Source organism: Vombatus ursinus, unplaced genomic scaffold (assembly GCF_900497805.2).
Source record: "Vombatus ursinus unplaced genomic scaffold, bare-nosed wombat genome assembly UNPS02007522.1, whole genome shotgun sequence".
Taxonomy (NCBI): domain Eukaryota; kingdom Metazoa; phylum Chordata; class Mammalia; order Diprotodontia; family Vombatidae; genus Vombatus; species Vombatus ursinus.
In genome coordinates, this window is record NW_020947300.1 from 1 (window position 1) to 17,611 (window position 17,611).

The window sequence follows — 17,611 nt, forward strand, 5'->3', positions numbered from 1 at the left end:
TATACATGCATATATACACATACATACATGCATATATATATATATATCTCTCTCTCTATATATATAAAATCTAGGGCTTTTTATACTTTCCCATGCCTTCTTTAGTAAAATTAAACAAAAAAAAGGGACTGGGAATCAGGAGGCCCTGTTTGTAATCCTTGCTCTACTACTTTCTAAAAAAGTCAGTAAGAACCTGATAGTCAGGTCCTGTTAGGCCTGGCTGGATTCACGTTCAGGACCTTTTTTCTCTGCCTCATGTCAAGGTGGCAGGAGATGATGCACACCCAGAGGATACCGTACAATATGCATTTGACTCCTGGGCCAGGCTTGGTGTCTGAGGTCTTGCCACTGGACAGGGTCTCATATATCTAAAAGTTAAGCAGGATTAATAAAGTGGGCACCTAAGCTTGAAAGGATAAATGTTTAATTTTGGAACAATAATGATAGTAATAAATAGTATTTATATAGAGCTTTAAGGTTTGCAAAATGCTTTACAAATATTGACTCATTTAATCCTCACAACAACCCTAGGAGGTAGGTGATATTTTTATCTCCATTTTACACATGAGGAAACTGAAGCAGCTAGGTGGCACAGTGGAGTCCACAGCTCTGGGCCTGGAGTCAGAAAAACTCCTCTTCCTGAGTTCAAATCTGGCCTTAGTCACTTATTGTGACTGTGTGACTCTGGGCAAGTCACTTTACCCTGTTTGCCTCAGTTTCCTCATCTGTAAAATGAGCTGGAGAAGGAAATGGCAAACCACTCCAATATCTTTGCCAAGAAAACCCCAAATTGGGTCACAAAGAATTAGACATGACTGAAACTGACCAAACAACAACAATAAACTGAGGCAGACAGAAGTTAAGTGATTTGGCTGGGTTCATACAACTAGTAAGGTCTGAGGCCATGTTTGACTTCCTATCTTTCTGGTTTTACCTAGCTCCCTGCAGGTAGAAAAATGTAAAACTGTTGTGTGACTCTGGGCATGCTACTCAACCCCTCTGTGTTTCATTTTATTTATTTGTTCATTGGGAAGATCTTGCCACCTGAAATCCTCCCCACCTTTTTTTTGGAAGAGGGGCAAGAGGGAGAGAATCATAAATGCAGTAACATTACTAATAATAATAGGAGTGGGTCACTTCCGACCAAAGAAACATAGGTAAAATCAGAGTACTAAATACTCCTAGAGGGGAAAGACAAGCACGGCATATGTGCATCCTACCCTCCCAATAAAATAAAGCACAAACTCACCTGGTTCAGAACCACCCAATTAGGATCAATCTGGGCATCACCTTCAGGGTCCAGGACAACAGTCTGGTAGGCTCTGAAATCTGTCAGGGTGACCTCAGCATTCTCAGGGCACACATCAATCCGATCAATGACCTGGTCTTGGTCAAAGTCTGTTTCACAGATATCCCCCACACCATCACCTGGATGCACCAGGGAAATAGGAGAAAGGTTTGGTGACACTAGTCCCTACTCATCTCTTCCAGATAAGGATAAAGATGAAGTTAGACAATAAGAACAGAAAGTCCTTCCCTAAGTTCTAATCTCATTGTGCAGCATCCAATAGCTGACCTGCTTTCAACTTCCAGGCCAAGGACAAGTCCTTCAGGTGACAGGTGTCTCTATCCCACCACCCCAGTGAGGAATTAGCTGTTCTAGCTCTTGAAACAGAGCTGGGGATCAACGGGAGATCCAGCTAAACATTCTTGTCCCATCCCTTCCCAGCGCTTTACTCAAACTGGATGTAATGTGAGACCCTGAATGAAGAAAGGGACACAAATATTATAGTTTGCAACCTTAGCTGGTATATCTCAAAGTTTCCTAGGGCCATATTTCCTCTCCCCAGTCCCTTCTTGGCTTGGGTTTCAGGACTTCCCGGTAGGGAAGGTGTCAGAGCTGGCAGTGGACTCCCTCTAAGGCTGTCACCTCTGATCTCCTCAAGGACCTTACTGTCAACACTGCCTCATCTTCCCTTCTACCCTCACCTCCCTCCATCAAGGCCTTGGTGATAACAAAAGCAGTAGCTCTTCTCCCTTTGTGGACACTGTATGCAATATTCTGTCCAATTTTTTTTGTCCATACATATGTAGTCTTATAGGTCTGGACACTTCTCTTCCCTTTTTACTGACCTCTGTGGCTCAAACAATAGAGATTCAAATGTAGGTCACAGCGATACAGAGAAATAAACTTAGTTATGAAAGTCTAAGATGAAAAAGCTGTGACCACCTTGGCCTGAGCGCCTTTGGAAGAGTGAACGTGCTATCTCGTACAGTAGGAAAAAAACATGAAATAAGAGACTGTTGACAGAGGAGACTGCAATGGAATCTCTTTGCTCCAAAAGAAACAATGAATATAAGAAATTCATAGAAATAGGGGAAAAACTGATAAATATCAGGAAGAACCTGATATAACAAGTAGAACTTGGAGAATATGTACAGTGACCACAAAAATTTAAATGCAAATAAGGCTAAAATGAATGCTGTGTAATTATAATGGCCAATCTTGGCCCTGGAGAAGAAAGAAATGTTACACCCTCCTTTCTTAGGATAGGTCAAGGATTATAGGTGAAAGACTCTGCTTATGCTGTCAAATGTGGTTGGTGGTTGAATATTTTTTTCTCTGTTGGAATCCAAGGCTCACTGAGTGGGGTGGGTTGGTGTATGTCTAGAAATTATTTTGATGTAAAAACAAAAGGTATCAATGAAACTCCATTTTGGAGAACAAAGTGATGGTGTGCTGATGTGTGACCGTGTCCGTGTATTTCCCTAGTCATAGTGGCCATGGGTTCTGTTGCCTTACGATTGACATCTTCCTGGCTTGGGTTGGGGACTAGTCTGCAGTTGTCAGGGCCTGGAGGGACGAGGTCTGGGATTCCGTCATTGTCATCATCATCATCACATTCGTCTCCCAGCCCGTCCTTATCTGTGTCTAGCTGGGAGCTGTTGATGACGGTGGGGCAGTTGTCGGTGCTGTCCTGGTGTCCATCTCCATCGCTGCAGAGAGATGACAGGGAGGGGACAATAGAGTAGACCTTTTTGGCCATTGAGCCTCAATCTCCTGACTTATTTTGAACACGTTATCTTGAGAATGCTGTCTCAGGGAGGGTCGAGGGTCAGCTGACAGGGCTGAAAACTAGTTAAGTGATATCAAAGAGCTTATATTGAAGTTTTCTCTTTGGTATTTGCCTTTTTCACCCATTAAAACAAAAACTTCACTTTTACTAGGATACAAATCACTGTTATTTCCTGCTTAGAACCTCCCCTTCTTGCCTTGAAAAGGGATCCTAGGAATATAAATTTAGAGCTGGAAGAGACCTTAAGGCTGCATAGTCCAACCATCTCATTTTACCAATGAAAAAACTGAGGCTCAGAGAGATGATGTGACTTGTACAAGGTCACACATATATTTAAATGGCAGAAGTGGGATTTAACATTGTGACTTCTGGATCCAAAGCCACAGCTGTTTCATTAGGTGTCATTTCTGTTGTTTTTGTTACCAGACATTGATTAGTAGCATCTGTTGAATGTGTGTATGGTCAAGAAAACACTGGATTCAGAATCAGATACCCCGGGAAGGAAGCTCTGCTATTGACTATTTGTTGTGACTTTGGATAAGTCATTTGTTATCTGTGAGCCTCAGTTTCCACGATAAAATCAGACTAGATGTGCTAGAAGACAGTGGAGAAAGCACTCACTGACTTTGGAGTCAGATAACTTGGATTAAGATGCTGCTTCTGACATCTGCTACCATTGTGACCTTGGGCGTATCAATTTACTTCCTTCAACCTAAATTTCTTCATCGACAAAATGAGGGCTTTCAACTAGAGGACCTCAAAGGCCCCTGTCAGCTCTAGAGATCAGCTTCCGTGTGCCTATACTTCAATTCTACTGTCCCCCCTAAAAACCCCATGATTTCATGCTAGATTGAGAGAAGACAAGATCCTTAGCACAATGGATGGAGTGCTGAACTTGCAGTCAGGAAGACTCAAGTTCAAATCTAGCCTCAGACACTTACTAGCTGTAGGACCCTGGGCAAGTCACTTAATCGCTATCTACCTTAATTTTCTCATCTGTAAAATGGGTTGATAATGATAGCACCTATCTTCCAGGGTTGTCTTGAGGATTAAATGAGATAACATAATTAAAGCACTTTGTAAACCTTAAAGTGGTTTATATATGTATATATAATATATATACATACATATATGTATATATAATATATACATACATATATGTATATGTATATATATGTGTGTGTGTATACATACATACACACACACTAGCTATGTATCAAACAGGAATTCAGAGATGAATGCTGTGGGGGAGAAAATGACAAGGTGAATGATGACCCTATACCCTCCAAGGCCACTTTAATTCTGAGGAGGCAGATAGAAGTTAGCCCTGGTCTAAAGAATTTCTTCTTTCCAAGGATTCCCAGGGTTCAGGGCTATTGCAAGGTAAGTCTGGGCTTCCTCTTTCATTCAAGAAATCATAAAATTGATCTTGTCTTCTAGGAAGTTTTCCCAACTGGGCCTGATCTGAGACAGCTAATGCCCATTTTGTCCCCACATTCCTACCTTGGTCCTCCAGTGGTAGAGGGAAGAGGCGGGAGAGGGGAGGGAGGCAAGGAGTCCCTAAACCCAAGATGAAGCTGTTCACTGTCAGATCCACTTAGTGAGTGAGGAGAAGATACATGGATCTGGAGAAGGGAAAACCATTCCAAACAAGCATGAAGCCCCATGGCCTAAATGATGGAATTGCCTGTCCTGGAGTTGTTTTAAAAACCATTAGGTTGGGCAATTTCCATCAGCAACCTTTCTATATCTTTGAATGGTTTTATGCAAAAATAAGGGATTTCATTTTCTGCAGGTTTGGGGGTTTGTTGGAATTAAAGTATTAACTGGATGAGTCACATTTGCAATACTCAGAAGCTAGTGCAAAAAGATGCTTTAGGAATTCCGAAAATACGGGACTTGGTATTCTTGCAGCAGATAATAACAACAATAACTTTATTTCTTTATGTTTGACAAAGTGTATTCCTTCCACAATTATAGCGCAAGCTTCTCTAAAAATGACAATCTTGATAGAAGGTTTTCTGAGCAATGACCCTGACCCTAATCAGCCTTGAGCCTTCTGTGTGGGCCCATGAATGGAGGCAGGGAGACTCCATTTATGAGTCTCTCACTCATCACTCCTCTTTACTCTGTAGACCCAAAAGGAAATGAAGAATGACACACAAATGCAGTGTGGTATTATGGCCTAGCAGGGAATGGAGGAAATTCACTCCCTCTCTTGTTCCTTTCCTGGCTTCTGTAAAGATTTCCCAAGGAGGTAGAAAAGGCTAGGACTAGTAAATGGTTTTAAGCTCCTCTAGGGAAGAGATGGTGATATTTTTGTCTTCATTCTTCTCTCTCTGCCTCATTCTTTGCACCTCCCTCCCTCCCACTGCCCCTTCCCTCCACCTCCCTTCCTGCCTCTCTTTCTCTCTACCTCCCTCCCTCCCTCTCTGTCTGCTTCCTTTCATCCCTGCCTCCCTCTCCATAACTCCTTCTCCCTTTCTCTCTCCCTCCCTGTTTCTCTTTCCCCTCTCCTCTTTCTTCCCCCAACCAAAAAAAAAAAGTATCTACTAATCAAGTCCACTTAATGAAATCCTGAAGTTAATGAAACATCAACTCAGACACATTCTGCACTGTTTATGGTACACTGAGATTTCCCTTGAGCAAAGAGAACAGTCTCTAAATTTCTTGCACTGGAATTTCTTCTTTTCACCTGGTCTATGCTTCATCATGACAGGGACCAAGCTTGTCTGAGAATTTTTAGGGCTGCTTATGAGATATGTACTTTTCCTGACTTTGGGCCCAGAGACTCATTGCCAGCTCCCTACCATCAGGAAGGCTCTCAAAGCAGGTTGGTGGCAGAAAGTTTGAAAACTAACATGTTCTTCCTGCCTTTTCCTTTCTTTTTCCTTTCCTTTCCTTTCTAAGCTATTCTTATAGCTGGGAGGTGTACTATACCTGTCCTGATTGGTGTCACAGGAGTCCCCGACCAGGTCATTATCCACATCGGACTGCGGATAAAACAAAACACTGTTAGTACAGGACCGTTCCAACAAGAATGTTCCCCCAAATCCAAGCCTGGCTTAACATTAAGTCTGGGGAATGATATATCCGGAATCGATACTCTGTAAAACTGCAAAAGGACAACACCATATTGGTGTAGGCACATTGTTGGATTTTTTAAAAACCTTTTAAAATATCAAGCTATGTGGCTGGGCTACCCACACACCACACGAGCTAATTATAAAAGAGCTGAGAGGTAGCTGGGTGGCGGCTGGGGGTGCTGTGGAGCCAGCCACCAGCCCTGGCACAAGGCCTGACACCCAGCAGTGGCAAGGGAGGACAGGGCCAATGGATTTTGTATCGCTTTTATATTTGGAAGAGAACCAAGGTGATGAGTCATTGTTCGCCTATGGCTCCCTCTTCTCCAAGCTTTAAAAATAAAATGCCGCACCGTCCCACATTATCTAGTCAAAGAGGGGGAGTAGAAAAGGAAACTTAACAAGTAAGCGATGGCGTTTAATCAGAAAGGTCCAAGTGTGGGCCCTGCTGGGGGGGAGGAAAGGAGCCACATCTCATCTTCATCCTATCCAAAGGGATTCTGGTTGATCAGCACGAATGTCATTTCCCTGAATGAGCAGGCCGTCGCCAGCCTACCTTTCAGGGACAGAGAAATGAGGACCAAATCCCAGAGGGCTGCAGAGATTATCTGGTCCCATTTTTCCCCCTTTGAAAACACGTGTGTTTCATTGCTCAGAGACGCCAGGAAATAGGTTAAGGGAGATGTGCCAAAGGTGCACTTGGCTGTTTTCTTTGATGGTGATCCTAAATGGATCTCTGTACAGAGAGTTACACATAGAGCCTTGGATTCCCTAGAACTGCTCACACTCAAACACCGGCATCCGACCCACCTGGTTAGGGTTGCTGACATCAGGACAGCTGTCACAGGCATCCCCGACACCATCGTTATCTTTGTCCCTTTGGTCTCGGTTGGGGACTTTTTGACAGTTATCCAAAATATTCTTAATTCCTGGGGAAAAGAAAGTCTCTTTGCAGCAGCTGAAATTACCTCACAGTTTCACAGGATCATGGCCAGGGCAGGAAGAAACCTTAGGGGTGACCTAGTCCAACCTCCTTATTTTACAGCTGGAGAAACTGAGGCCAGAAGAAATGAAATGACTTGCCAAAAGACGCTGACAGAAAAGGGCAAAGTTAGGATTCAAATCCAGGTTCTCTGCCCGCTATTCCACAACGCTTTTTGGTATTTTCTAAACTGATAGAGGTGTGTGTCTAACATGGTGACATTTAGATCTCACACTGAAAATTGCATATATGACCCAAATTATGTCCCGGTGCCAGAGAAACAAGTTTAGTCAGAAACAGCAGGGAGAAGTGGAAGGAGGACCTGAGTTCAAATCTGGCCCCAGACACATAATACTTACTAGCTGTGCCACTTAGCTACCAGTAGGGGCTTTAAGAGCAGTAAGATATATAAGGTTAAAATCAAGGAACAGAGAAGAATAACTCACCATCTCCATCTATGTCATCATCACAGGCATCTCCTTTTCCATCCCCATCAGCATCTTTCTGGTCATTATTTATGACGGTTCGACAATTATCACAAGCATCTCCAAAGATATCTTGGTCGCTGTTTCTCTGGTCAACGTTGTGAGTCAGGACACAGTTATCCTAAAAAGAAAAAAAAAAACAAACCAAATGCAAATCTTCTTGGCCTTGTTATGTGTATTGGGGCTTTCTGAATCTCACAGATGGTATTTTTACATTGCACATAGTCTAACGCAAGAGTTACAGTTCTATGTATGAATCCTCCAAAATACTGCTACAAAACTGCAATTTCCCTGCATTGCTATTGGGCACTTGAAAACACACATTTCCTTGGAAGAAAACCCTCACCTGCTCATTGTTGATTCCATCCCCATCAGCATCTTCATCACAAGCATCTCCGATGCCATCTCTATCTGCATCTTCTTGACCAGAGTTTGGCACATATTTGCAGTTATCCTAAGTGGGGAAACATTGCCTAAAATTATACCTAAGATCAAGGCTGTCAGTGGTTCTGATACTTGGGGCAAATCATGTCTGAGGCATTGAAAATTGAAGTTTGAATTCAAAATGAAATTTGCCTTTTATAGACAAATATAGCCAAAAAAAAGAGGGTGGCCAGGAAAATTTGGACCTTAGGATCCAAGACCACATATGTGGAGAGACTGGAGGATATTCAGGGACCACTGCTGGGGAAGCCACCTCCAATAGAGTAAGCTGGGTGGGACATCATTGGGAAGGAGCTTGTTTTGGGTTGTGGAAGTGTCATACAATGTCTCTATGCTGATAAAATCATGGGCCCAGTAAAAAAAAAAATGATTACTAACTATGTGCTAAGTTTAGCAATTTCTGCTTGCTGTAGGAGTTCACATGCTTTCAGCACCTTGAGGCAAACACCAGCTGTACTACCCTCGTTAAGCTCCGCTTGACATCTGTCTGAAGGACAGACATAATTTCTATGGAGAAGATTGACCTACCTTGTTGTTAATGGCACATTTGCTTCATTTGAGATGGAATTATCTGGGAGCGTGTAAGGGAAGGGAAGGTTCTGCTGAGACCCTTCCTAACCAGGATGTGGTTGTGGTTGTGTGAAAACCACAAGTATGTCTTCCTCACATTCTACTTGCCTTTTTGCAATTCCTTCCAGTGCATGGCAGTTCCTCGTCGGGGTAACTATCAATGTCGACATCCTTTCCACAGATGAATCCATCACCAGCCCAACCAACACCGCACTGTGAAGAGAAACTCCATTAGGGAAGTCAGGCAGTGAAGCTTGGTGCCAGTTGGCCAACATTTCAACTCCTGCTTAACCCAACCCTGAAGCCCCAGGAATCCAAACAGCTTTACTGTGTGGGCTTCTCACCCCATTCCTGACTGCTCTTCTGACAGTGTACCTGTGGAGCTTAAATCACAGTCACTCCTTAGAATGTAACAATCATCTAAGTTGATTTTTACCAGAGCAAAAACCTTCTGAGGCCTGAGCACTGACTCAGTCTCTTGTTTTTAGTATCAATCAATCAAGTAAGCAAGCAAACAACAAGCATTTATTAAGCACACACTATATACTTGATACTGGGCTAGGTGCTGAGGATATAAGTACAAAGCATGAAACAATCCTTATAAGAAACTTACATTCTATGGAGAAAAATGATAAGAATATATGTGTTTATAGAGAAGCTGGATAGCACAATCGATAGAGTGCCAGGCCTGGAATCAGGAAGACTCCATCTTCCTGAGTTCAAATCTAGCCTCAGACACTTATCAACTCTGTGACCCTGGGCAAGCCACTTTCAGTTCCTCATCTGTAAAATAAACTAGAAAGGGAAATGGCAAACCACTCCAGTATCTTTGCCAAGAAAACCCCAAATGGGGTCATGAAGAGTTGGACATGACAGGAAAATGATTCAACAACACCACAAATATGTGTACATATTCACATATACATGCATGTACTCATGTGTATGTATAAATGTATATATATATATGTGAATGTGTCTGTGTGTGTGTGTGTATATATATATATGTATGTACACACACAGAAAAAATAAAATCAATAAGAACAAGTATACAAGGTATTCTGGGAGGGAGGGCAATAGTACTTAGGATGAAGGTAGGGTCTGAAAAGGCTTCATCCAGAAGATGATGTTTGAACTGTGTCTTGAGGAGAAGGATTCTAAGAGGTAAGGAGGGAGAACATTTCAGGGAGAACTGGGGGAGGCCAGTGCAAAGGCAAGAGACAGGAGGGGGAATATCTGTGTGAGGAACAGAGAGAAGGCCAGTTTGTCTGGATCAGAGTATGGGACAAGGGAGTAAAAAGGTCAAGGAGACTGGAAAGATGGTTGCTCTGAATTCACCTGCTTCCTCAGACTTGTGATGGACTACAGCATCACAACGAGTTGGGAGCCAACATCCTGAGTTAGCACAATAGGTCTATCCAGGGGCTTTCTCCCCTGGTCTCCTAACATTCTACCTAAGCACGGCCAAAAAATGACAGCAAGGGAAGAGAGAGAAGACCATCGACTTTGGCAACCAAGTTCAGGAGAGTCCAAGGGGTCAAGCAAGGCTATGGGAGGAGGTCCCTGGAGGGAGCAAAGGGCAGTCAAGCAATGGAGAAGAGTGAAGGTTTAAGATTCAGGGGAAGGGAGGAGGCAGGAGATAAGGAAAAGTGGGAAGAAAATAGTGAAGCTAAGAGGAAAAAAAAGAACTGTAGAAAGACAGGGGTCAAAGGAGAGAGTTGGAGGTCAGAGGCAAAATAGAGAGCCCAATGAAATGGAAATAGAGTGAAAAGGAAGCAACTGGAGTTCGGTGTTAATTTTTATGGTTCTTATTCAAATCCAGAGAAGTCCATTTGAGACCATAGACTCTACTTGCCAGGGACTGTTCCTTTTCAGTCCCTAGAGATGGCTGTTTGAAACTAGGGGACTCTGAGGTATTCTATTCTAAGAGTGACGCTATTCCCCCTTTCCCCCCGATCTGTGCTCAGCTCCAGCCTGGAGCGTTCCTCGTAGAGGGCACTGAACTCTCAACGGTGCCTCGTGGTGGCTGATTTACTTTAATGAAGAAAGAGCCCTCTAGGAAAAAATACATTTTTAATGAGCCATTTTTTGGCAGATTAAATTATTTTAGTAGTCACATGAAGCTTATTAATCCTTTACCATCTGCTGCTGCCTCTCATTACAAATTCAAAAACACATTAAAAGTCCCACCACCCACCATCCCACTGCATCCTCAAGTAGGGCACAGGAAAATGATTTAGCTATAGAGGCAGGCTGCTACCCGGTGATTCTTCTTTAGAGAGAAGGCAGCACAGTAAATTAGGGAAATTTTTTTCCTCTAATGCATTGTCTCCCCCAGTGACCTGGTCTTTTCACAAGACCTCTGGATTAGTTGCTTTAAAGGCTTCTACACTAAGTGCCTTTGCTCACCTCCTGGTGAAAATAAATCCCCACATCTCTTGGGAAGGATATGTGGGGGAGGCGGGTGATGCTTGAAGGTGAGCCATTTAAGAAGTCTGCTGACTTGGCTCTTAGAGACCTGAAAGTCCTTGGAAGCATGGGATTTGGAGAGCAAGAAGGAGCCTGCCTCCATGTCACTCCCTGGGTAATTTTCAGTCTTTTCCCTTCTGCTGGGTAGGCTTGTCAGTTAGGAATAGTCACTCCAGGAGACTTTTCAGCTAGAGGTTATGTAGGAGGAGGATGGGAGGGGGCGGCAAGGGGGAAAGGGAATATTTCTAAGGCATGATATAGTGGAAAATGTACTCAATTTGTAGTCAGGGGACCTGGGTTCAAATCCTGACTATACCACTTACAATTTGATTGTGACTTTGGAAAAGTCATCACTTCACCTCTCATGAAGCTCAGTTTCTCAACTGTAAAGTAAGAGGATTAGACGAGATTACCGCTAAGGATCCCTTTTGGCTCTAAATCTATGATCCTGGCTGGCTCTGGCATAAGGAGTCTGGTTTTTACCCAAGATGCGGGAGATAGGTGCATTTCCAAGGGTCAGCCATAAGGTGGTGCTGTGATTCTGCAAATTACCACTAGTCCAGGCAAGCACCAGGTCTTTGATGTTGCCCACACAGTACCCTGCTTAGCAGTTTGGGGTGATCATCATGTATTTTTAAAAAATTTATAGAGGAACAAAAAGACTTCTCCTTTGATATTGGGAATCACTCAGAGAATCCCAGAAGACTCTCAGTGAATGTGTCTGTTGAGCGGGGGAGGGAGAGGTTATAGCCCTTTCCTTTTGGAGTCAATCTAGATAAGGAGCTGAAACTGGAGTCAGCATTAGGAAAGGTGGAAGGAACAAGTATTTACTGAACATCTACTATGTTCCTAGCACTGTTCTAAGCAATTTACAAACATTATCTCATTTGATCCTCACAACACCTGAGGAGTTAAGTTATCCTCATTTTACAGTTGAGGAAACTGAGGCAGACAGTGGTTAAGTGACTTGCCCAGGGTCACACAGCTACTATCTGAGAGAGAATTTGAATTCAGGTCTTCCAGACTCCAGATAAATGATGCTCAGTTGTCCTGATAGACTTTCTGTATTGGCATACCTTTTCTGAGAAAGAGCCAATTAAAAAAAAAGATTGACTTGCCCCTCAGGTGAATCAGGTCGCCTTCCCAGACCACCCAAGGTCTCCTCAATCTCTTTCTGCACCTGTAACCAATCAGTTGCCAAGTGTTTGTTAATTCTACTGCCATAACATCTCTGGCATCCTTCTCCTAACCTCCACTCATTCAGGATGGCTTTAGCTCAGACACTCAGCACCTCTTCCCTGCATGCTTGCAACACCCTGTTAGGTAGCCTCCCTACCCCTAGGCTCATGCCCTGCCGATCCGTCCTCCACACGGATACCTAGTGAATATTCTCGAAGCACAGTTCTGACCATGTCACTCACCTGCTCCAGAAACTCCCATAGTTTCTCTATTGCCTCTGTGAAAAAATACAAACTCCTCTGTTTGGTCTTTAAAGTCCCTCACAATCTCGCTCCAACATGTCATTTTAGGCTGATTCTATCTCCCATTTCCTTGTCCTTCCCTATGCTCTGTTTCCTGTGCCTGGGAAGCCGTCCCTCCTCCCCTCTGCCTTTTGGAATGAAGGCTTTGCCTAAATCCTTCCTGTTGGGGGACCTTCCCTGACCCACCACCCTGACCCCCACCCCAGCTGCTGATGCCTCTCTCCCAGAATTACCTTGCATTTACGTTTTGTATTCTTCTATGCTTCTCCCATTAGAACATAAGTTCTTTGAGGGCAGGAGTTGTTACATTGTTGACTTTGTATCCCTAGAGCCCAGCACATGGAAGGGGCTTAAACACGCATGTTGATCGGCTGGTTGCATGCTTGATTGTCTAATAGCAGAGTCCTAGGCAGATCCTCTGCCATCTAAGAGGAGCAGAAGGTCTGAAGTCTGAGGACAGCTGAGGAACATTTTTTTTTTTACTGATTTATTCACCCATTTCCATAATTTATTATCTCAGCTGCTATTTCTGTCAACCGGCCTTCTCAAACAGGGTCGTTTCTTAAAGACTTGGGTTTAAGAGCTATCATTTATTTTTCATAGCAATGGTAGTTTCACATTTTGCACACTTTGATTAATGTTTTCTTCTTGAGTACTTGCACTCAGAGGAAGCTGGGTAAAGGAATAATCTCAGAAGTTGAAAAGCAAAGTGATAACTCACCACACAGGTCACACCTCCCTGCCTCTCCTCAATACACTGGGCATTCACACTGCACGGATTCAGTTCTGGGTTTTTGCAGTTTCGTTCAGTTTTGCATCCCCTGATCTGATCTCCAGTGAACCCAGACTTACATGGGCCACACTGATAAGATCCCTGTAAAGAAGCCAACAGAATGATCAGTCAATAAGTCAGTCAGTCTGGTTTGGTTTTTTTTGTTGTCGTTGTTGGGTTTTTTTTTTTTTTTTAGGCAATTGGGGTTAAATGATTTGCCCAGGGTCACACAGCTAGTAAGTGTCAAGTGTTTGGTCTGAGGCCAGATATGAACTCAGATCCTCCTGACTTCAGGGCTGCTACTCCATCCACTGTGCCACCTAGCTGCCACAGATCAGTCAATCAGTAAGCATTAATTAGGCACCTATTATGTGCCAAGCATTGTACCAGGTGCCTGGGATATGTAGAAAATAAATGAAACAGTCCCTGCCCTCAGGGAGTTTACATTCTAAAAAGGAATCTCGATCTCCCTGGATCCACTGTTTGTTTTTCTGGGAAACAAATGGGGGTAAGTGACCTGTCCAGGGTGACACAGCTAGTAAATATCTCAGGCTAGATTTGAACTCAGAGCCTTCTGAGACCAGAGCTGGTACTCTATCTACTGCACCACCTAGCTGCCCTGGATTCTATCTAAGATGAAATAATGCTGTAGACAAGGGGCGTTACTATCATCATTATTAGTATTGCTTTCTGTGTTTTATTATAATAATGGCTATCATTTTTATAGCATCATTTATATAAATTGAAAAGTTGCTTTAAATATGTTCTCATTTGATTTTCATAATAGGAGGATTAAGTCAATTGCATTTCTATTGAGATGAAGCTCCATCTTTGCTGTTTTGTGCAAGTTCCTCAGACCATCAGTTCTGCCTCCTGAGACAATGCCTGTGAAGATACCACCCAATCGTAAGGTGTCATAGACCAGGCAGATGGGAAAGAGAGTCATGATAGGGAACTGTCTGTTGCTTGCGTGGCTTTTTTCTCCATCTACTTTCCTTTCTATCCCACAGTAGGTAAGGCATAAGGAGAAGACACAATTATGTGGTCTCTGTGGAAAGAACACTGGGTGGAGAATTAGGTGCTCAAATGTCAACTGCTATTTTTCTCCTGTGGGACTCCGGACAAGTCACTTGCCTCTCCTGGTCTCGGTTTCCTCAATTGAGAAATAGCAGGCCTGAACTGTTAGAAGGGGCTGAGCTTTCCAGTGGAGTTAGAAGGCTTCCTTCCAGGAGCACAAGAAAAATGTAGGTATTCCTTTGTCCACTAGACATCGGTCCAGGCATTGAAAGAAACATCTGCAGCTCTGAGGAGAGACTCTGTGAGTTGGGCTGTGGTTTTACTTAAAATAAAACAAGAAGGACTGGCTGCGATCATGCACCTTAAGATTCACCAAATGCTTTCTACGGTCCTCTAAAATGATCTTCACAATAGCCTCATGAGATGAGAATTATCCCCATCATACAATCCAGAAGAGGAAGCTGAGGCTTAGAGTGATTACCCACAGTCACATGCTAGCAAATGCTTGAGGCAGGATTCAAACTCAGGTCTCTGGGGACTCCGAGTACAGTGGTCTTTCCACTATACCATGCTACCTCCAGTGAACATGTGATAAGGGCAGGCTGGGAAAGAAAACTCTTAGAAAACAGTCACTTTATTTCATCTCCTTATAAACAACATGTCAGGGTGGAGGTAGGTCCCATGGGCTATGAAGCTCCCGTTAGCTCTCCATTTTTGCCAACTGTTTCCCATTTATTTTTATTGCTTTTCCACAAACCCATGTATCCTTAGGCTGATTTCACATGCAAGGAAGCTGGGGAAGTGAGAGTTTGAATAGTTCGCCTGGGGACCACATGGCAGTTAGACAATGGCTCCTCCATGCCTAGCCTGCTGTCTGGCTTGCTGACCTCACTCGCTTAGAAACAGCTGACAGGAATTTTCAGAAATGTGCGGGTAAGGACTGAAATGATTAAATCATAGCAGCTAAATGCATTTCAGAAAGTACCCTGGCATGCCAAGCCATTCTCTGTAGCATGCAGGGATTCTGAAGCATGTCCCAGAGGAGTTAGAGGTGCAGCTGTGAGGACACATCGTCCTCTGGGTCCCTTCAAAAGCACTGAGCTCTGAGCACTCTGGAACTGCGATAGCAACAGGAAATGCCTTTTAAATATCACCATCTTTAAAGAATAAGTATCTTAAAGATAATTCTATCATATGCTTGTATTCAAAAGCACACTGATGCTCGACTGGAAGTGAGAGGACGTGGGTGGCTTGTCAATTCTCTGTATAAACTTTTGTTCTCGTTTGGTCCGTCACAAATATTATTACATCCATGTGTTATAGTTGAGTTTTGTGGTTACAGCCTATACACACACACACAATCAGCTTGGCAAATTATCGTGCTTTTAAAAAATTTATGGAATAAAGCGAACATTTCCATAACACAGTATAATAAAAAAGAAGATTGCACATGAAACTGCAAATCTATTATGTACAACTTGCTATTCCTTTTAAATATATAATAAAGTTATCACATAAATTTCTTTTTTTTCCCTTCCTTCCCCTACCAAAATTATTGTGCTTTAGAAACAGTTGCAGAAAATACTTACCACAGTGTTAATACAAATAGAATTGGGGACACAGGCTCCATTTCTACACTCATCAATATCAGAGCAGATCTAGTGCAGAAACATAAAAGAGGGCTCTTAGTTGAGAAAGAAAGCACGCAAACCACTCTTAGTTGTCTCGATAGCTTTGTGTGATGTGAAGTATTCCAGAATTATGGATGGGAAGGCCATCTGGGCCACCCCCACCTTTCAGCAGGACTAGCCTCAAATCTCCAGTGGACAGCTGTCCATGGTTTAAAATAGCCAGAGAAGACTCCCTAACATCCTTTGGTAATTCAGTCCCCTGTCCTGCAACCTTTATGAGCAGGAAGTTTTTTCTGATGGCTAGACTCAGATACATCCTACAGCAATTTAAGCCCATTTTATTTTGTTTTGTCTTCAATGGAGGCAAAGATAAGCTTCTCCCCATCACTCACGCATCCATCTGATGACTGTAATTCAGCCTTATTACCTTCTGTCTCTCTCTCCCAATACTCCCTTCTCTTCTCTGGTCTAACAAACTGTCCCCACTGGAAATGAGGAATGGGATAACTCAGAAATAATGATGCCTCCTGCTCCGCTTCATACCTAATGATTTCCCCAAGGTAGTAAAAGCCCATCTGAAGATCAACCATCTAAAAAATGCTGAAAACATCCCTCCCAAAGTTTCACAGTCAGTCAGTTTAATAATGACCTGGATATTCTAGTATATTTGGAAACAAGTGGAGAATGTCATAGAATGCTCTAGGATTTTAGTGCAGTTTGTGACTTGTAAATGCTATTGAAGAGGATGGGGCTATTCTTTTACTTTTTCACATCCTCCCTAGCTGCAGTAAACAGAACATAAATACAAGTTTATCTTCCCTTTTAAAGTTCTTCTGTTGCTTATGTTCTTTTACCCTTTGATGCCCAAGGGATGGATCTGAACATCAAGATGTTCTACTGGTGTAAACCCAGTGAGCCGCAAGTCATCTCTCAAACTCAGCACCACCAGGTTTCTGTCACTGAACAGCTGCCCCCTCCCTCCCTTCCTCCTAGAAATCCATAAATCAGAGAGGAGTGAAAAAATAATACAGATGTGGCCTGGTGTGCATTATTATCTTCAACATGTGATAATCACCCAGGCAGGCCAAATGACTAGTTTCTGAAAAAGACATGAAAGAGCAAGATTCATTCCAAGTTTTACTAAGTGAGGAGGGGAGGAATACAAAAGAAAAGAAGCCCATCCTTGGAGTCCTAGCTCACCTGCTTATGTGTCTTGGCAAACGTGACCCCCACCCCCTGCACCATTGGTCCTGTGAAGCCAATGGGGCAGGAATCACATCTGAAACCTGGAGTCAGATTCACGCAGCGTACTCCTCGGAAGCAGGGGTGGAAGGTGCACTAGCGAGAAAGAAAAGATACAAAATATTTAGTCAAATGAGGTGCTCTCATTTTAATCTGGAACTCTTTCTGAATGAACAACCACATCCTAGTTATCCTTATCTCTACTCCAATACCTAGGTACTATGTCTTGCCTGAAGTAATAAATGCTTGTCAAAGGAGGGAAGGAAGGAAGGAAGGGAAAGAAGAAAGGAAGGAAAAAAGAAAGGAAGGAAGGAAGAAAGGAGGGAAAGAAGAAAGCAAGGGAAAGAAGAAAGGAAGGAAG

At 43.1% G+C, this 17,611-nt stretch overlaps 1 protein-coding gene across 1 annotated transcript; it reads right to left on the reverse strand.

Annotated features, from left to right (window-relative positions):
* Positions 1 to 1,249: 1,249 nt before the first annotated feature.
* On the reverse strand, positions 1,250 to 17,346 carry LOC114033852 (thrombospondin-4-like; the record flags this gene model as incomplete). The annotated part of the gene is made up of 10 exons (XM_027849470.1): positions 1,250 to 1,428; positions 2,804 to 2,997; positions 6,018 to 6,070; positions 6,971 to 7,089; positions 7,589 to 7,748; positions 7,974 to 8,081; positions 8,750 to 8,854; positions 13,310 to 13,462; positions 15,967 to 16,035; positions 17,209 to 17,346. Coding segments are annotated over 10 exons (1,278 nt in total), but the record flags the coding sequence as incomplete, so codon positions are not given.
* Between the last annotated feature and the right edge of the window lie 265 nt (positions 17,347 to 17,611).